Source organism: Heterodontus francisci, chromosome 13 (assembly GCF_036365525.1).
Source record: "Heterodontus francisci isolate sHetFra1 chromosome 13, sHetFra1.hap1, whole genome shotgun sequence".
NCBI classification, from domain to species: domain Eukaryota; kingdom Metazoa; phylum Chordata; class Chondrichthyes; order Heterodontiformes; family Heterodontidae; genus Heterodontus; species Heterodontus francisci.
Genome location: NC_090383.1, coordinates 112038412 through 112058201, shown reverse-complemented (window position 1 = coordinate 112058201; position 19790 = coordinate 112038412). Strand labels below are relative to the sequence as shown.

General features: G+C 45.9%; 1 protein-coding gene across 4 annotated transcripts in view; it reads right to left on the bottom strand.

Moving 5' to 3' along the window:
• Positions 1-19790, bottom strand: part of tarbp1 (TAR (HIV-1) RNA binding protein 1) — a 179748-nt gene that overhangs the window by 67452 nt on the left and 92506 nt on the right. For 3 of the 4 annotated variants that reach the window (XM_068045439.1, XM_068045440.1, XM_068045441.1), the window contains 3 exons: positions 12223-12309; positions 7901-8103; positions 7143-7224 (listed from right to left, as the gene is read on the bottom strand). In XM_068045439.1, the coding sequence (XP_067901540.1) occupies positions 7143-7224; positions 7901-8103; positions 12223-12309 (372 nt within the window). Of the gene's footprint in view, positions 1-7131; positions 7225-7900; positions 8104-12222; positions 12310-19790 lie in introns of all 4 variants that reach the window. The other variant, XM_068045442.1, reaches the window with a different exon arrangement.

The window sequence follows — 19790 nt, the reverse complement described above, 5'->3', positions numbered from 1 at the left end:
GAAGAGGCCCTTCGGCCCATCGAGTCTGCACCATTGCATTAAAGACACCAGACCTGACTACCTAATCCCATTTGCCAGCACTTGGCCCATAGCCTTGAATGTTATGACGTGCCAAGTGCTCATCCAGGTACTTTTTAAAGGATGTGAGGCAACCCACCTCTACCACCCTCCCAGGCAGTGCATTCCAGACAGTCACCACCCTCTGGGTAAAAAAGTTCTTCCTCAAATCCCCCTTAAACCTCCTGCCCCTCACCTTAAAACTTGTGCCCCCTCGTAACTGACCCTTCAACTAAGGGGAACAGCTGCTCCCTATCCACCCTGTCCATGCCCCTCATAATCGTATACACCTCGATCAGGTCACCCCTCAGTCTTCTCTGCTTAAATAGTGGGACCACATTAGCTGTTCTCCAGTCCTCTGGCACCTCCCCAGTGGGCAGAGAGGAATGAAAAATTTGGGTCAGAGCCCCTGCAAGCTCCACCCTCGCCTCCCTTGGCATCCTAGGACACAAATCGTCCGGACCTGGAGATTTGTCCACTTTTAAGCCTACCAAAACCTCCAATACCTTGTCACTCCCTATGACAATTTGCTCAAGAACCTCACAGTTTCTCTCTCTAAGTTCCATATCTACATCCTCATTCTTCTGGGTGAAGACAGATGTCAAGTATTCATTCAACACCCTACCAATGTCCTCTGGCTCCACCCACAAATTTCCCCCTTGGTCCCTAATGGGTCCTACTCTTTTCCTGGTTATCCTCTTCCCATTGATATACTTATAGAATATCTTGGGATTTTCCCTACTTTTACCAGCCAGACCTTTCTCATATCCCCTCTTTGCTCTCCTAATTGCTTTCTTAAGCTCCATCCTACACTTTCTGTACTCCACTAATGCTTCCGTTGATTTGCTCTCCTTGTATTTGCTAAAAGCCTCTTTTCCTTCTCATCGTACCCTGAATGTTTCTGGTCATCCATGGTTCTCTGGACTTGTTGCTCCTACCTATTACCCTAGAGGGAACATGTTGGGCCTGTACCCTCCCCATTTCCTTTTTGAATGCCCCCCACTGCTCTTCTGTAGGTTTCCCGACAAGTAACTCTTTCCAGTCTACCTTGGCCAGATCCTGCCTTATTTCACTAAAATTCGCTCTCCCCCAATCCAAAACCTTTTTTTGCAACTTGTCCATTTCTTTCTCCATAACAAGCTTAAATTGTACCATGTTGTGGTCACCATCACCGAAACGCTCCCCCAGCACATCAACCACCTGTCCGGCTTCATTCCCCAGAATTAGGTCCAGCACTGCACCCTCCCTTGTTGGATCCTCTACATATTGAGCTAAAAAGTTCTCCTGTATACATTTTAAGAACTCCACTCCATCTAAGCCCTTAACACGATGACCATCCCAATTAATGTTGGGAAAGTTGAAAATACCTAATATAATTACCCTATTATTTTTACACACCTCTGTGAATTGCGCACATATTTGCTCCTCAATTTCCCGCTGACTATCTGGGGGTCTATAATGAACACCTAGCAATGTGGCTGTCCCTTTTTTATTCCTAAACTCTATCCATAAAGCTTCATTTGATGCCCCCTCGAAGATATCATCTCTCCTTACTGCAGTAACTGACTCCTTAACTAATATTGCAACGCCCCCTCCTCTGTCTCGCGTGAAGATTCTATATCCCGGGATATTGAGCTGCCAATCCTGCCCCTCCCTCAACCATGTCTCTGTGATGGCTACTATATCACAATCCCAGGTGTCAATCCTTGCACTTAACTCATCCGTTTTACCTGTAATACTCCTGGCATTAAAGTTGAGGCCATCCATCCTGGTCTTACTCCCTTGAAACTTACTTCCGTGGTATTCCCTCTGACTTGTTTGCTTTCCTGTGTTTAGCTATGTCCCTATTCTGCTAGGAGTCTGCGTTCCCCCCCCCCCCACCCCACCCACTGCCAAATTAGTTTAAACTCCTCCCAACAGCACTCGCAAACCCGCCAGCAAGGATGTTAGTCCCCCTCTGGTTCAGATGTAGACCGTCCAGCTTGTACAGGTCCCACCTTCCCCAGAAATGGTCCCAGTGGTCCAGGAATCTAAAACCCTCCCTCCTGCACCAATTCTTAAGCCATGCATTGAGACCAAGTTCAAGTACTGATTATTTATGATGAGCTTCTAACAGAGACAAAAAAAACTCCAGCAAAGGAGTGAAAACGCATGGACTGCAAGGTGGAGAATAAAATGGAAAATTGAAAGCAATTATTTTACAAGATGATCTAGATTTAATTACCTTAGTAGATACACAAGAAAAAAAGAAATAGGAGCAGAAGTAGATCATACGGCCCATCGAGCCTGCTCCGCCATTCAATACGATCATGGCTAATCTTGGGCTTCAATTCCACTTTCCTGCCAACTCCCCACATCTCTCGATTCCCCACGAGACCAACAATCCATCTATCCCAGCCTTAAATGTATTCAATGATGGAGCATCCACAACCCTCTGGGGTAGAGTATTCCAAAGATTCACAACCCTCTGAGTGAAGTAATTTCTCCTCATCTCAGAACTGAATGATTGACCCCTTATCCTGAGACTGTGACCCCGTGTTCTAGATTCCCTGAACAGTAGGAACAATCTCTCAGCATCTACACTATCAAAACCTTACAGAATCTTGTATGTCTCAATTAGATCGCCTCTCATTCTTCTAAATTCCAAAGAATATAGGCCCAACTTACTCAGCCTCTCGTCATAGGGCAACCCCCTGATACCAGGGATCAATCTAGTAAATCTTTGCTGTACTGCCTCCAGTGCAAGTATATCCTTTCTTAAATGTGGAGACTGAAACTGCACACAGTATTCCAGGTGCGGTCTCACCCAAACTCCATACAATTTTAGTAAGATTTATTTATTCCTGTACTCCAATCCCCTTGCAATAAAGGCCAACATGCCATTTGTCTTCCTAATAGCCTGCTGCACCTGCATGTTAACTTTGTGCGTTCCTTGTATGAGTTTCCCCAAGCCTCTCTGAACATCAACACTTACCAGTTTCACACCTTTTAAAAAATATTCTGCTTTTCTATTTTTACGATTAAAATGAACAACTTCACACTTCCCTACATTCTACTCCATTTGCCATCTTGTTGCCCACTCACTTAACCTGTCGATATCTCTTTGCAGCCTCTCTATATCGTTGAACCGAGCTTTGCATCATCAGCAAACTTACATTACTCTCGGTCTCTTCATCCAAGTCATTAATATAGAGTGTGAATAGCTGAGGCCCCAGCACTGATCATTGCAGCACCCCACTATTCACTGCCTGCCAACTTGAAAATGCCCCATTTATGCCCACTCTCTGCTTCCTATCTGTTAACTATTCCATTATCCACACTAATATATTACCTCCAACACCATGAGCCCTTATCTTGCCTATTAATCTTTTATGTGGCACTTGATCGAAAACCTTTTGAAAATCCAGGTATACAACATCTACTGGTTCCCGTTTATCTACCCTACTGGTTACATCCTCAAAAAACTCTAATAACTTTGCCAAACAGGATCTCCCTTTAGTAAAGCCATGCTGACTTGTTCTGATCATACTATGCTTTTCCAAGTGCAAAACCTGACTACAAGCTGGATAGACATGGAAGATCGGGATATAATATATATTATATATTAGGAGAGAAAAGATAAGAATGTAGGCAGGCTGACCATGTTGGAAAAAGGCAATACGCGTTGTAGAAAAGGCTGATGTTATAAGTTCAGGCAGAGTCAAATGGCTTGAGCTGGAAGATGAGGGCATATTGTATAAGTAGGGGTATATTATTTAAAACCAAATTGAGCAAATCTAATGTAAAAGCAAAATACTGTGGATGCTGGAAATCTGAAATAAAAACAAATGCTGGAAGTACGTTAACTCTGCTTCTCTCTCCACAGGATGCTGCCAGACCTGCTGAGCATTTCCAGCATTTCTTGTTTTTATTTCAGATTCCCAGCATCCGCAGTATTTTGCTTTTATTAAAAGCAGCAGTCTCTTCCCACCTACATCTGTGACTCTTCTGACGCCCTACGTCATTTTGACAATTTCCAGTTTCCTGGTCCCAACCGCCTCCTCTTCACTATGGACGTCCAATCGCTCTACACCTCCATCCCCCACCAGGATGGTTTGAGGGCTCTCCGCTTCTTCCTGGAACAGAGGCCCAACCAGTCCCCATCCACCACCACCCTCCTCCGCCTGGCTGAACTTGTTCTCACATTGAACAACTTCTCCTTCAACTCCACGCACTTCCTTCAAGTAAAAGGTGTCGCTATGGGTACCCGCATGGGTCCCAGTTATGCCCGTCTTGTTGTGGGATATGTCGAGCATTCTTTGTTCCAGTCCTACTCAACCCCCCTCCCCCAACTCTTTTTCCGGTACATTGATGACTGTATCGGTGCAGTTTCCTGCTCCCGCCCCGAACTGGAAAACTTTATCAACTTTGCTTCCAATTTCCACCCTTCTCTCACCTTTACATGGTCCATCTCGGACACTTCCCTTCCTCGACTTCTCTGTCTCCATCTCTGGTGATAGGTTGTCTATTAATATCCATTATAAACCCACCGACTCCCACAGCTACCTCGACTACACTTCTTCATACCCTACCTCCTGTAAGGACTCCATTCCATTCTCCCAGTTTCTCCGTCTCCGACGCATCTGCTCTGATGATGCTACCTTCCATGACGGTGCTTCTGATATGACCTCCTTTTTCCTCAACCGAGGATCTCCCCCCACTGCGGTTGACAGGGCCCTCAACCGTGTCCGACCCATTCCCCGCACTTCTACCCTCACCCCTTCCCCTCCCTCCCAGAACCGTGACAGGGTTCCCCTTGTCCTCACTTTTCACCCCACCAGCCTCCATATCCAAAGGATCATCCTCCGCCATCTCCAGCGTGATGCCACTACCAGTCGCATCTTCCCCTCCCTTCCCGTCAGCATTCCAAAGGGATCGTTCCCTCCGTGACACCCTGGTCCACTCCTCCATTACCCCCACCACCTCGTCCCCATCCCAGGGCACCTTCCCCTGCAATCGCAGGAGGTGTAATACCTGCCCATTTACTTGCTCTCTCCTCACTATCCCAGGCCCCAAACGCTCCTTTCAGGTGAAGCAGCGATTTACTTGTACTTCTTTCAATGTAGTATACTGTATTCGCTGCTCACAGTGTGGTCTCCTCTACATTGGAGAGACCAAGCGCAGACTGGGTGACCGCTTTGCGGAACATCTCCGCTCAGTCCGCAAGCAGGACCCTGAGCTTCCGGTTGCTTGCCATTTCAACACTCCCCCCTGCTCTCATCTCTGTCCTGGGATTGCTGCAGTGTTCCAGTGAACATCAACGCAAGCTCGAGGAACAGCATCTCATTGACCGATTAGGCACACTACAGCCTGCCGGACTGAACATCGAGTTCAATCATTTCACAGCATGACAGCCCCCCCATTTTACTTTCATTTTTAGTTATTTTTTCTTCCTTTTTTTTTAAGCGTTCTTTACATTTTTTACAATCCTTTTTTTTTTGCATTTATTTCATTTCATCTTAGTTTGTTCAGTTTGCTTACCCACTGTTTTTTTTCACGTTTGCACTTGCTGCTGTTCAATATTCAGTGTATTTACACCTAATCTGTACTAATGCTTTGTCTTTCAACACACCATTAACATACTGTTTGCCTTTGCTCCGTGACCTTTTGGTCAGCTATGTGGCCTGGTCCAATCTGGACCTCCTTTGTTCTCTCTTGCCCCACCCCCACCTCACTTGCTTATAACCTGTGACTTTTCTAATATTTGTCAGTTCCGATGAAGGGTCACGGACCCGAAACGTTAACTCTGCTTCTCTTTTCACAGATGCTGCCAGACCTGCTGAGTGGTTCCAGCATTTCTTGTTTTTATATTATATTAAAAGCAGCACATTAGGTTGGCAAGGCTGTAAAAAACAATTTATGGAATCTAGCTCTGATCACGAACTATAGAATCTTAAAACCAACAGCTAACGATAACCCTATATTGAACTAAACAGCAATGGATGAACAACTCTATCTAGTGGCTAGAAAGACAAAATAAACTCAATTTCTACTGAGCAAACATGAACAACGAGGTCTCAACTTTGGGGAACTAGAAAATATCACTGTGGTGCAGTAGTAAATGCCTGCCTCAAATCGAAGTCAAAACGCATTGGACAGATTTTTACCAGCCTCTTGACACTGCAGGTCGCAGTGTGGGGGCTGGTAAAATGCCGCGGGGAGAGGCCTGCCTCGACCTGCGACATCGAGAAGGGCCTGACGCACATTACTGGTGGCGACGGGACCTTGGTGTGGCCTCCCCACCACCCCCACCCGCCACCTAGTGGTGGGCCCTTCATCAGCATATGTAAATGAACATTTAAAATATTTAAATAAACTTACCTGCAAGTAGCAGCCATCCCACTCTGATATTACGGCTGCCGTCCGTGCTCCGGAACTCCATATGGAGTTCCGGGAGAGAACCTGGTTTGGGGGGTGGGGGAGTACTATAATTCTCAGGACGGGAGGGGTGGAGGAGCGGGGAAAATCAATTTTTATTGGATGTGGGAATGGTGGGAAGGGGGTGAAAGGCAAAATATTGAAGGTTGGGGGAGGGGGGAGTTCAGGTATTAGATAAATCAATTGTTGGTCATTTCATTGCCTGAAGTGACCATGGGGGGGGGGGGGGGGGGGGGTTGGGAAAGGGCTTCCATCACTTATTTGTAAATGTATTAAAAATCGTTGATATGTACCCTTTAAAAATTAAACTCATTTATAAGGACTTAAAGCCCTTTAAAAATGGCAGTGGCGCCAGACGCTGCTGCTGAACGCTGTTGCTGGGGACTCTGCCCCCTCTATGTCATCGGGGGTGGCCTCTCTGCCCCCCCTATTTAAATGAGCCTCCACATTTAATATCGTGGGGGCTCAGGGACAGTGCATCGGCAAGGCGCACTCAAATTTCAGCCATTGTTGTCGGGGGGAGCTGAGGAAGCTTTACATTTCATTCAACCAACATTAAATCAGGAGTATTGCATGCAGACTAAAATGGCAAAACCTGGACAAAAAAAAACTTTATCAAAATGCAGTTAAGAAGGAAATCTGGAATATTTTCAGCACCTCTTCTATACCTCTAAACTGTAGTCTTCTAAAGGTTGAAATTTTCCAAAAAAGAAATGATCCTGAATCCTCTGCCAGTTCCTTCCAGCATTCCTTAACAGAAGAGAAAAAAAAACTTTAGGCATATACCTCAAAGAAAACTTTAATGATTCAGAGGGCCTAGAAACAAGAATTGTCAAGTCTACAGAATTAGAATTAAAACTATGTAATTAATAGGAAATGCAGAATTTATTTTGTTAAATAGAATTGCAAAAGCAAGAAATAAGTATAAAGTTGAACGGCCTTCCACAATCTTTGACACTGCCGGGTTCCCATGCATCCCAAACATTCATGGTGCCAGTCATCGTGCAGTGCATTATGGGACTATCCTAATTTCTCTTAGCATTTACAGAGTTAGGTATTTTCCCACAATCTATGAACTGAAACACAATGGAGAAGATTTATCCTAGGTTGTCCATATGCATCTTGCGGTAGTCACCATCACCGCAGCATTGGTAGAGGTGCGTGAGCAAGCTGTTTGATGGCCCTTTTAGCCGTACAAAATAAACAGAAAGAGGATGACAAAAATATCTAAAAATGACTTAGAGTGAGTTTTATTGCCCCCTCAATTTTTTTTTTTTTAAATAGCTGCTGAATGTGTGCACAGAATATTAATATTTCCCTCTAGCATTCTTCCTAAAAGCACAATTATGGGTGACTCCCAACAGCTTTTGAAACAAATGGCAATGAACTTTATTAAGAGAAAAATATACTGTTATCTCCTACTAACCCTGTGGTTTGCTTGTGTCCAACTTGCTCTAGACAGGATTCAATTACTGGTGCCAAAAACTGCAACTCCTTGCCCTCTAGCTTAGACTGTAGACATGCATTCCAAACTTCTTGTAGAGCAAGCAGGGCATATAGTCGCACACTGAAGTTGTGGTTTAGACACCATGGCAAGATTACGCTCAGTGCCTTCTTGAAATATTGGTCCTGGTTAAGAACACAAAAAATGAAGTGAACAGAATTTGGATCAGTGCAACATATTATTGAATGTAAAGTTTATGAAATACATTGCCTCAAACTAGTGGATGATTGAGTCACTCCGTGCTTCTAATCTTTGTAGACATGTTTGTATATGACACACACACACAAGAATGCTAATTATTTGCACATTGTAAAAATTAAAAGTAGGGAGTGACTCAAGCACATGCCAAGGCAGCAGTGTCTGCACTAGCTATTCACTTCCTTTAGACCCAGTTTCCAGTGTAAGTGCACAGGACAGAAGATGACCCAATAGCCTTGGCATCATCTACCTGTCCTAAAGGAAATGGGGTTGTTCGTAACAGGAGAGATACCCACCATTTTGCTGGGATTGCTATTTTAAAATTAAGACTCCAAAATCAGCCTCACATTTGAAATAAATATATTGGGAATACAAATTTTTATTTTTTAAAATCCAAGTTAATAAACTCTCTGGCTTTACCAGGTTGTAGGGCTGAACATTTGCCCTGATTAGGGGGTGAGAACAGAGGTGGGCTGATGTGCAATTTCACATCGCTGGTCGGCATGCCTGTTTGTTGGCACCATTCCGCCCTGACCATTCCCCTGGTTGGGGGGAGAGGGGAAAAAAGAGGTGGTCAGGGGTGAAAGGACTACCCGCCCGCCTGTGGCTGGTAGTCAACTAAGGGAAGGTAAAGGCCAGAGGCCGAATGGAACATTCTAGTCAGCCTGCGGCTCCCCTCCTCCACCCCCCAATCCCCCGCGGAATCGGGAACAGGTCAGCTGCGTGGAGGTGGCCTCCCGGCAGCAGACCAGCAGGGGCCTGCACTTCAGGCAGGCTTTGAGGCCCTCCCCACCTACCTGGCCCAGCAACTAATGCCATTTTTTAAATTATAAATTTTCAAAAGTGCTGAGAGGGCGCCTTAAGCTGGAGGCACCCTTTCATTCCATAACTTGCCAACAGCAGGCTGCAGCTCCTTCTGTGCTGGACAGCCTCCTATTGGCCCTCCAGCTTTGGGAGCCCAACCACCGACTTTAATTGGATAGCGAGCATGCCCTCTAACACTAATTGGCCAATTTAGAGGACATCCCTGTCGGGTGACCGCTCCCGACACATTGCGGGGTCAGGGCCTCCATTTGACCCTGATGTTGGGTCCTGACCCAAAACCCTACCCATGGTGCTTTCTCCATTGTCTCAAGGCCTTTAGAAAAGCAAGATTATTGCTTTACTTCATTTAGTCAAGCCTTTTCACATGTTATAAAGCAAGGGTGGCTATTTTAAAACTGTCTGGCATATAACTCAGAACAGCTCCCAAAAGCCTGGATTTATTAAACAGAATTTCCGAATTATTGTAGATTAAGGGTGTGTCTTGTAATTTTTTTTTTAAATGCAAGTGTAACAAGTTACTGATTACTTCCCCGAAGTTATTTCACTGTTCATGGTGGTTTTCTTCTTGAATAACTCAAACATATCATGCAAATTGTCCAACAGATCTGTTGCAGTCAGGCTTTTTTTGAAGTTTGGGATATTGAGCTTGATAATATAGGGATTTTTCCCTATTGTGAACTTGGAAAAAAGGCTTATTCATGGGTTGGTAGAGTTACTCCCTTGCTTGCAATATTTTGAAAATATGCCAGCGGGGTAGGTGGGGGTGGGGGGTGGAGAGAGGGAGGTGGGAATGGTAGTGATGAGAAAGAAGGGTTCAAGGGTCACAAGAAAAATTTGTGGTAAAGCTATAACATTATGTTACATTGAAACAAGAGGTGAGAGAGGAGATAGGGAAACAACCAAAGGCTCAGTTGAATAGGTAGATTTTTTTTTTAAAAAGACAACTTTGGAAAATTTTACAAAGGAAGTGCCACAGAGTTGGGGGGGGGGGGGGGGGGGAAAGGAGGAGGAGGAGAAGAGAAAGATAGCTGATGGCTGTTACTGATCATGGTGGGAGAGGGAGTGAACAGTACACCAGAGTCTGAAGACACAGTGAGTAGGGACATAGTATTGCAGGAAGTTGTAAAGGGTTGAGAAAGGTCAATGAGGAATTTATAAACAAAGGTAGAGATCTTGAAATTAGTGTCTGAGGGATGGGGAGCTCGTGGTTAGCAATTATAGAGGTGATGTGGGTGAAATGTTGTGCAGGATAGGATGCAGGTGGCAGAGTTCTGCATAAGTTTATCCATTACAGCAGCAACAATTCTATGTTGAGCTTTACAGCAGAAGATCAGAACATTGGGAAAATGAAGCCTGGAGGTGAAGAAAGGGTGGATAAGGGTTGTTTGCTTTCTTCTTCGGCTATTCCTCAACTGCAAATGTGAGGTCAGGTGGAGAAGCCAGACCTGGCCCCACTAATTTGACTATGTACAACTTGTTATCGGAAGACAAAAAGCAGCCCAGTGATTACACTCCCTCTAATTTGTTCCCCTCACCCACTTCTGGGGCTGGATTTTACATCGGGTGGACAGGAGCTGGCCACCTACATAAAAGTCAGTGGCAAACCCGCTTCTGCCCAGCCTGGGGATCCGTCCCACATGTTACGGGTCCCCAGGCTTTAAGTATTCTGAGGCGGGACTTCCACCTGCTTGAGGGAGGAAGTCCCGCCTCATTGAGCTGGCGGCCAAACATTGGGCCGGCAGCTCTTGGTCCCAGCAGCGCCACTGGGAGCGGTGGCCACTACTGGGACTGCAGCCTAGCTGAGGACTTGGAGCCAGGAGTCCAGGTGAGTTAGGGCTGCCTCACCAGGCTAATTGGTCACGTCATGGTGAGGCAGGCTTGGTCGTTTGGGGGGGGGGGGGGGGGAAGTGGGGGGGAAGTGGGGGGTTCTCGGGTCCTGGAGGTAGTTGGGGAAGCGGGGGTGGCCCTCAATCAGGCACTCTGTGCCTGTTTGTCCAGGCACCCCTCACCCCCCCACAGAGCGCTGAGAGTTCGCCAGGTTTCACTGGGTGGCCTTTCAAATCTCCCGGACGCCCGCTTGCCACGGGTAAAATCCCCAATTAAGGGCCTTGATTGGCCTGGGGCGGGTGGCCCGTTTATTGCACCACACCACCCCCCTCCCCACCCGGCCCACGTAAAGTGGGGCAGAGGCAAAAACGGGTTGGGAAGGCCTCCCGGAGCCTCCTGCTCAAATTTTACGCCACCCCCTGCCACCATCCAGCTCGCTGAGATGTTGTAAAATTCCGGCCCTGGTCTCTATTCTGTGCTCCCCAACATAAAGATCATTGGAGATCTTAAAAAGGTGGTATGGGCACAAATATACACGTCATCTCCTGACGGACGGCACAGTGGTGCAGTGGTTAGCACCGCAGCCTCACAGCTCCAGCGACCCGGGTTCAATTCTGGGGACTGCCTGTGTGGAGTTTGCAAGGTCTCTCTGTGTCTGCATGGGTTTCCTCCGGGTGCTCCGGTTTCCTCCCACATGCCAAAGACTTGCTGGTTGATAGGTTAATTGACCTTTATAAATTGCTCCTAGTATAGGTAGGTGGTAGGGAAATATAGGGACTGGTGGGGATGTGGTAGTAATGTGGAATTAGTGTAGGATTAGTATAAAATGGGTGGTTGATGGTCGGCACAGACAGTGGGCCGAAGGGCCTGTTTCAGTGCTGTATCTCTCTAAAAAAAAAAATCTAAAAAGAACTCATTTTTACAATAATCTTTATTGTACACAATGAATGACGGAGCAGGTGCACAGGACCAAATGATGACCTCCTGCTCCTATTTCTTATGTTCTCTTAAGTCAATTATACATATTCATAGTCAGTTGACTGCCTTTAGACCTTCAGCAGTCTTCTCAAATGCTTGGCTTCAGAATTACAACTACATTCCTGTAGCTGGTTGTAAATTTTTCATTTTTGGCTTAGTACATGAGGTTTTGACAACTTGTCTTTTGGATTGACTGCTATGAATATATAAATAGTGTAGGTTTCATGAGAGCTTTTTCTTGTTTTGTTTTTGCAATTAATGGGATTCCTCTTCACCAGGACAATGGCACTCCATCAGCTTCGTTCACTAAATACAATTAGCACAATGACCACAAGAGCTTTAGTATTAATTCCAATAATTTCATGCATTCCAACTGAATATTTAACCTAGTTATTTCCAAAACTTGAAATGCTTACCTTCTTTGAAATGTTCTTAAGGATCACTTTAATATGAACCAACACAGCCAGGAATGTACAGATACTGGTTTTTGTATTTTCTGGATTCTGCATAAAAAAAAACAGGAGAAATGAAAATATTTATTCAATTTTATTTAACTTAACAAATTAACTACAAATCCATATTTTCAAGATCATAGAAATTTACACCGCACCTGGAATACGGTGTACAGTTTTGGTCTCCACATTTAAGAAAGGATATACTTGCACTGGAGGCAGTGCAGTGAAGATTTACTAAATTGGTCCCTGGGATTAGGGGGTTGTCCGATGAGAGGCTGAGTAAATTGGGCCTATATTCTCTGGAGTTTAGAAGAATGAGAGGCGATCTAATTGAGACATACAAGATTCCGAAAGGGCTTGATAGATTAGAAGCTGTGAGATTGAAGATTCAGCTATGAACTTACTGAATGGCGGAGCAGGCTCGAAGGGCCTACTCCTGCTCCTAATTCGTATGTATGTATTGTTCCCACTGGTCAGGGAATCTAGAACATGGGGACATAGTCTCAGGATAAGGGGTCAATCACTCAGGACTTAGATGAGGAGAAATTACTTCACTCAAAGGGTTGTGAATCTTTGGAATTCTCTACCCCAGAGGGTTGTGGATGCTCCATCATTGAATACATTTAAGGCTGGGATAGATGGATTGTTGGTCTCACAGGGAATCAAGGGATATGGAGAGCGGGCAGGAAAGTGGAATTGAAGCCCAAGATCAGCCATGATCGTATTGAATGGCAGAGCAGGCTCGATGGGCCGTATGGTCTGCTTCTGCTCCTTGTTCTTGTGTACAGCACTGAAGGCGGCCCTTCAGCCCATCCTGTCCTTGCTGGCCGACAAGTAGCCGTCGAACCTAGTTCACTATTTGCTACCAATTTATTCCCTCACAACTGCCTTTCTTAATGGCATTGATTCCTTCTAGGGCCATTATTCTATTAGCAACGAGCACCTTCTGGTATATAGAACATAGAACATTACAGCGCAGTACAGGCCCTTCGGCCCTTGATGTTGCGCCGACCTGTGAAACCATCTGACCTACGCTATTCCATTTTCATCCATATGTCTATTCAATGACCACTTAAATGTCCTTAAAGTTGGCGAGTCCACTACTGTTGCAGGCAGGGCGTTCCACACCCCTACTACTCTCTGAGTAAAGAAACTACCTCTAACATCTGTCCTATATCTATCACCCCTCAACTTAAAGCTATGTCCCCTCGTGTTTGTCATCACCATCCGGGGAACCAAAAGGTTTGCTCTAGACAGCGGGTGGCATAGTTTTTCTTTTACTCTGGGAGGTACCATTTCTTTCTTTTGGGCCTCCTTATCTCGAGAGACAATGGATACGCGCCTGGAGGTGGTCAGTGGTTTGTGAAGCAGCGCCTGGAGTGGCTATAAAGGCCAATTCTGGAGTGACAGGCTCTTCCATAGGTGCTGCAGAGAAATTTGTTTGTTGGGGCTGTTGCACAGTTGGCTCTCCCCTTGCGCCTCTGTCTTTTTTCCTGCCAACTACTAAGTCTCTTCGACTCGCCACAATTTAGCCCTGTCTTTATGGCTGCCCGCCAGCTCTGGCGAATGCTGGCAACTGACTCCCACGACTTGTGATCAATGTCACACGATTTCATGTCGCGTTTGCAGACGTCTTTATAACGGAGACATGGACGGCCGGTGGGTCTGATACCAGTGGCGAGCTCGCTGTACAATGTGTCTTTGGGGATCCTGCCATCTTCCATGCGGCTCACATGGCCAAGCCATCTCAAGCGCCGCTGACTCAGTAGTGTGTATAAGCTGGGGATGTTGGCCGCTTCAAGGACTTCTGTGTTGGAGATATAGTCCTGCCACCTGATGCCAAGTATTCTCCGAAGGCAGCGAAGATGGAATGAATTGAGACGTCGCTCTTGGCTGGCATACGTTGTCCAGGCCTCGCTGCCGTAGAGCAAGGTACTGAGGACACAGGCCTGATACACTCGGACTTTTGTGTTCCGTGTCAGTGCGCCATTTTCCCACACTCTCTTGGCCAGTCTGAACATAGCAGTGGAAGCCTTACCCATGCGCTTGTTGATTTCTGCATCTAGAGACAGGTTACTGGTGATAGTTGAGCCTAGGTAGGTGAACTCTTGAACCACTTCCAGAGCGTGGTCGCCAATATTGATGGATGGAGCATTTCTGACATCCTGCCCCATGATGTTCGTTTTCTTGAGGCTGATGGTTAGGCCAAATTCATTGCAGGCAGACGCAAACCTGTCGATGAGACTCTGCAGGCATTCTTCAGTGTGAGATGTTAAAGCAGCATCGTCAGCAAAGAGGAGTTCTCTGATGAGGACTTTCCGTACTTTGGACTTCGCTCTTAGACGGGCAAGGTTGAACAACCTGCCCCCTGATCTTGTGTGGAGGAAAATTCCTTCTTCAGAGGATTTGAACGCATGTGAAAGCAGCAGGGAGAAGAAAATCCCAAAAAGTGTGGGTGCGAGAACACAGCCCTGTTTCACACCACTCAGGATAGGAAAGGGCTCTGATGAGGAGCCACCATGTTGAATTGTGCCTTTCATATTGTCATGGAATGAGGTGATGATACTTAGTAGCTTTGGTGGACATCCGATCTTTTCTAGTAATCTGAAGAGACCACGTCTGCTGACGAGGTCAAAGGCTTTGGTGAGATCAATGAAAGCAATGTAGAGGGGCATCTGTTGTTCACGGCATTTCTCCTGTATCTGACGAAGGGAGAACAGCATGTCAATAGTCGATCTCTCTGCACGAAAGCCACACTGTGCCTCAGGGTAGACGCGCTCGGCCAGCTTCTGGAGCCTGTTCAGAGCGACTCGAGCAAAGACTTTCCCCACTATGCTGAGCAGGGAGATTCCACGGTAGTTGTTGCAGTCACCGCGGTCACCTTTGTTTTTATAGAGGGTGATGATGTTGGCATCGCGCATGTCCTGGGGTACTGCTCCCTCGTCCCAGCACAGGCATAGCAGTTCATGTAGTGCTGAGAGTATAGCAGGCTTGGCACTCTTGATTATTTCAGGGGTAATGCTGTCCTTCCCAGGGGCTTTTCCGCTGGCTAGGGAATCAATGGCATCACTGAGTTCCGATTTGGTTGGCTGTATGTCCAGCTCATCCATGACTGGTAGAGGCTGGGCTGCATTGAGGGCAGTCTCAGTGACAGCATTCTCCCTGGAGTACAGTTCTAGGTAGTGCTCAACCCAGCGGTCCATCTGTTTGCGTTGGTCAGTGATTATGTCCCCCGATTTAGATTTGAGGGGGGTGATCTTCTTGATGGTTGGCCCAAGAGCTCTCTTCATGCCATCATACATTCCTCTGATGTTTCCGGTGTCTGAGGCCAGCTGAATATGGCTGCATAGGTGTTGCCAGTAGTCGTTTGCGCAACGCCTAGCTGTTCTTTGTGCAGTACTTCTGGCTGCTTTAAGTGCTGCGGATGTTAAATCGCTGGGGGCTTTCTTGTAGTTCAAAAGTGCAATGCGCTTAGCGGCTATGACAGGTTCCAGCTCTTCATTATGAGATTGAAACCAGTCTGCATTTCTCTTCGCACTTTTGCCGTAGGTGGTCAAAGCTGACTCATAGATGGCGTCTCTGATGTGGGCCCACTTGGTCTCAGCATCCCCTGTGGGAGTGTTTTGAAGGGCTGACACAAGTGAATTTAGAAATTTTTGTAACAGCTGTGGGTGAGAAATAGTCAAGTCTAATCTTAACCCGAAATTGTCCACCAACAGGGTCAATGAATAGCAAATCAGGACTGACAACGAAAACCACTATTTCGACTCTTATAAGCCAGGTTCACTGAAGTTAATTGCAGGCCATTAACATCTCTTCCATTATGATCAGCTAACTCAGAACAGACAGGGGATCAAACTTGGGACCTTCCCGTAATGCATAGCTCAGCTTCTCATTCATAGATAGAGTCAGAGTTGTACAGCATAGAAACAGGCCCTTCGGCCCACCGCGTCCATGCCGACCATAATGCCTATCTATACTAATCCTACCTGCCTGCATTAATTCCATATCCCTCTATGCCTTGCTCATTCAAGTACCTGTCCAGATGCTTCTTAAATGTCGCTACTGTTTCTGCCTCCACTACCTCCTCAGGCAGCTCATTCCAGATACCCACTATTCTTTGTGTGAAAAATTTACCCCTTTGTTCCCTTTTAAATCTTCTCCCTCTCCCTTAAATCTATGCCCTCTAGTTTTAGTCACCCCTACCATGGGAAACAGACTCTGGCTATCTACCCTATCTATGCCTCTCAATTTTATACACCTCTATCATGTCCCCTCTCAGCCTCCTTCGCTCCAGGGAAAACAGACCCAGCCTATCCAATCTCTCTTTATAACTCAAGCCCTCCAAACCAGGCAACATCCTTGTGAATCTTTTCTGCACCCTCTCGAGCTCAATCACATCTTTCCTGTAGTGCGGCGACCAGAACTGCACACAGTACTCCAAATGCGGCCTAACCAATGTTATGTACAACTGTAACATGATGTCCCAACTCTTGTACTCAATGCCTCAGCCAATGAAGGTAAGCATGCCATATGCCTTCTTCACCAATCTGTCTACCTGTGTTGCCACTTTCATAGAACTATGTACTTGCACCTCAACGTCTCTCTGCTCAACAACACTCCCAGGGCCCTGTCATTCACTGTATATGTCCTGCCCTGGTTTGACTTCCCAAAATGCATCACTTCACACTTGTCTGCATTAAATTCCATTTGCCACTCCCTTGCCCACTTTCCCAGTTGATCTATATCCTGTTGTAATCCTAGACAACCTTCTTCACTGTCCACTATACCACCAATTTTGGTATCATCTGCAAACTTACTAATCATGCCCCCTACATTCACATCCAAGTCATTAATATATATGACAAACAACAGAGGGCCCAGCACCGATCCCTGCAGCACATCACTGGTCACCGGCCTCCAATCTGAAAAACAACCCTCCACTACCACCCTCTGACTCCTATCACCAAGCCAATTTTGTATCCAATTTGCTAGCTCACCCTGGATCCCATGTGTTCGAACCTTCTGGACCAGCCTACCATGCGGGACCTTGTCAAAGGCCTTGCTAAAGTCTATGTAGACAACGTCCATCACCCTGCCCTCGTCAATCCTCTTGGTCACCTCCTCGAAAAACTCATTCAAATTCGAGAGACATGATTTCCCACGCACAAAGCCATGCTGACTATCCCTAATCAGACCATGCCTTTCCAGATGCATATAATCCTGTCTCTCAGAATCCCTTCCAATAACTTTCCCACCACTGATGTAAGGCTCACCAGCCTGTAGTTCCTGGTTTATCCCTGCTGCCCTTCTTAAATAAAGGCACAACATTAGCTATCCTCCAGTGTTCCGGTACCTCACCCGTGACTAACGATGACACAAAAATCTCTGCCAGGGCCCCAGCAATCTCCTCCCTTGCTTCCCATAGCATCCTAGGATACACCTGGTCAGGCCCTGGGGATTTATCCACCTTAATGTGCTCCATTCCCTTAACCTACTGAGCAATAAATAAAATTGGGTCCATGTGTTTAGCAGGCCAGTACAAAGAACAAAGAACAAAGAAAATTACAGCACAGGAACAGGCCCTTCGGCCCTCCAAGCCTGCGCCGATCCAGATCCTCTATCTAAGCATGTCGCCTACACGTTCAGGTCACCGTATTCCTACATAAAAACATAATAGTGCTTTATAATCAGGAGTACAAAAGACCAATGCACAAAAAATATCAGCTCAAGCCTCCAAATATAAAGTCCAAATATAAACTAAATTCCATTAATTTGCTATGAATAAAGCAGAAACCAAGCCTTTATCTCACACTCCACTGAGGCAAATTTACACCTTTAGAAGTCATAATTTGCTGCATTTAACAGCTGTTAATTTAAACAGGAAGGAGTGCTAATTCAGTTGCTCTGCTGAAATAGTCACGCAAATTAGGAATATTGCACTGAGTTTCAATTAACTATAAAAGGATTTTTACTTTGAGCCATAATTATAACTCTGGAGATTTCTTTTAAAGCTCCACTTACAAGACAATTCCCTACATAATGAGTCTATACTAATTAGAAAAAAATAATGAAACTGTCCATCCTTTCATGCAATCATCAATTTACTATTACTCATCTTATTCTAAAATTTTGCTTTTAGGGCACATGATATTGCAGCAATTAATTTTGTTACAACGCAACATCTGCAGTAATGATCAACAGTAATGAAGACTAGTGTATATCTTAGGCAGATTTCTGGGAAGAAGCTTAGTTTTGATGATTTAGAATACAGATAATGAAGATGACAGTTACTTGTCAACAGTGCTATACAAACAGGGATTAACAAAAGACACTTTTACTTTGAGGAAATGCACGGAACAGCAGACTTGCTTCTCTCAGTGTCTTTGCCCCTCACCACCAATTCATTGCTCTCCCTGGCAACTATCCCAGACTAAAACAGACTTTTAATAGTCAATGGCCAAAATCAACCCTGAGCTGAGCTTCCGACCCCATTTCTCAAACACCAAAATCCTTTAATGAGAGCAAAATACTGCAAATGCGAGAACTCTGAAATGAGAACAGAAAGTACTGGAAATACTTAGCAGATCTGACAGTATCTGTGGAGAGAGAAACAGAGTTAACATTTCAGGTCCGTGACCTTTGATCAGAACAGGAAAAAGTTAGAAATGTAACATGGGATGTGGGCATTGCTGGCTAGGCCAGCATTTATTGCCCATCCCTAATTGCCCTCAAGGAGATGGTGGTGAACTGCCTTCTTGAACCACTGGATGTCCTTGGGGTGTAGGTACACCAGTGCTGTTAGGGAAGGGAGTTCCAGAATTTTGACCCAGCGACAGTGAAGGGACGGCGGGCGATATTGTTCCAAGTCAGGATGCTGTGTGGTTTGGAGGGGAACTTGCAGGTGGCGGTGTTGCCAAGCATTCCCAAGGTGGTAGAGGTCACAGATTTGGAAGGTGCTGTCGAAAGAGCCTTGGTGAGTTGCTGCAGTGCATCTTGTAGATGGTACACACTGCTACCACTGCATGTCAGTAGTGAAGGGAGTGAATGTTGAAGGCGGTGGATGGGGTGCCAGTCACGTGGACTGCTTTGACTTGGATGGTGTCGAGCTTCCAGAGTGTTGTTGGAGCTGCACCCATCCAGGCAAATAGAGAGTAGTCCATCACACTCCTGACTTGTGCCTTGTAGGTGGACAGGCATGGGGGAGACAGCTGGTGAGTTTCTCACTGCAGAATTCCTAGCTTCTGACCTGTTCTTGTAGCCACAGAATTTATGTGGCTGGTCCAGCTCAGTTTCTGGTCAATGGTAACTCCCAGGATGTTGGTGGCATCACCACCAAACACAACTTCCCCTCCCCGGTCAGCATTCTGAAGGAACTGTTCCCTCCAAGACACCCTGGTTCACTCCATCACCCCTAACACATTGTCCTCTTCACATGCAATCGCCTTTTACCTCCTCTCTCCTCACTATCCAAGGCCCCAAACACTCCTTCCAGGTGAAGCAGCAATTTACCCGTACTTCTTTCAATC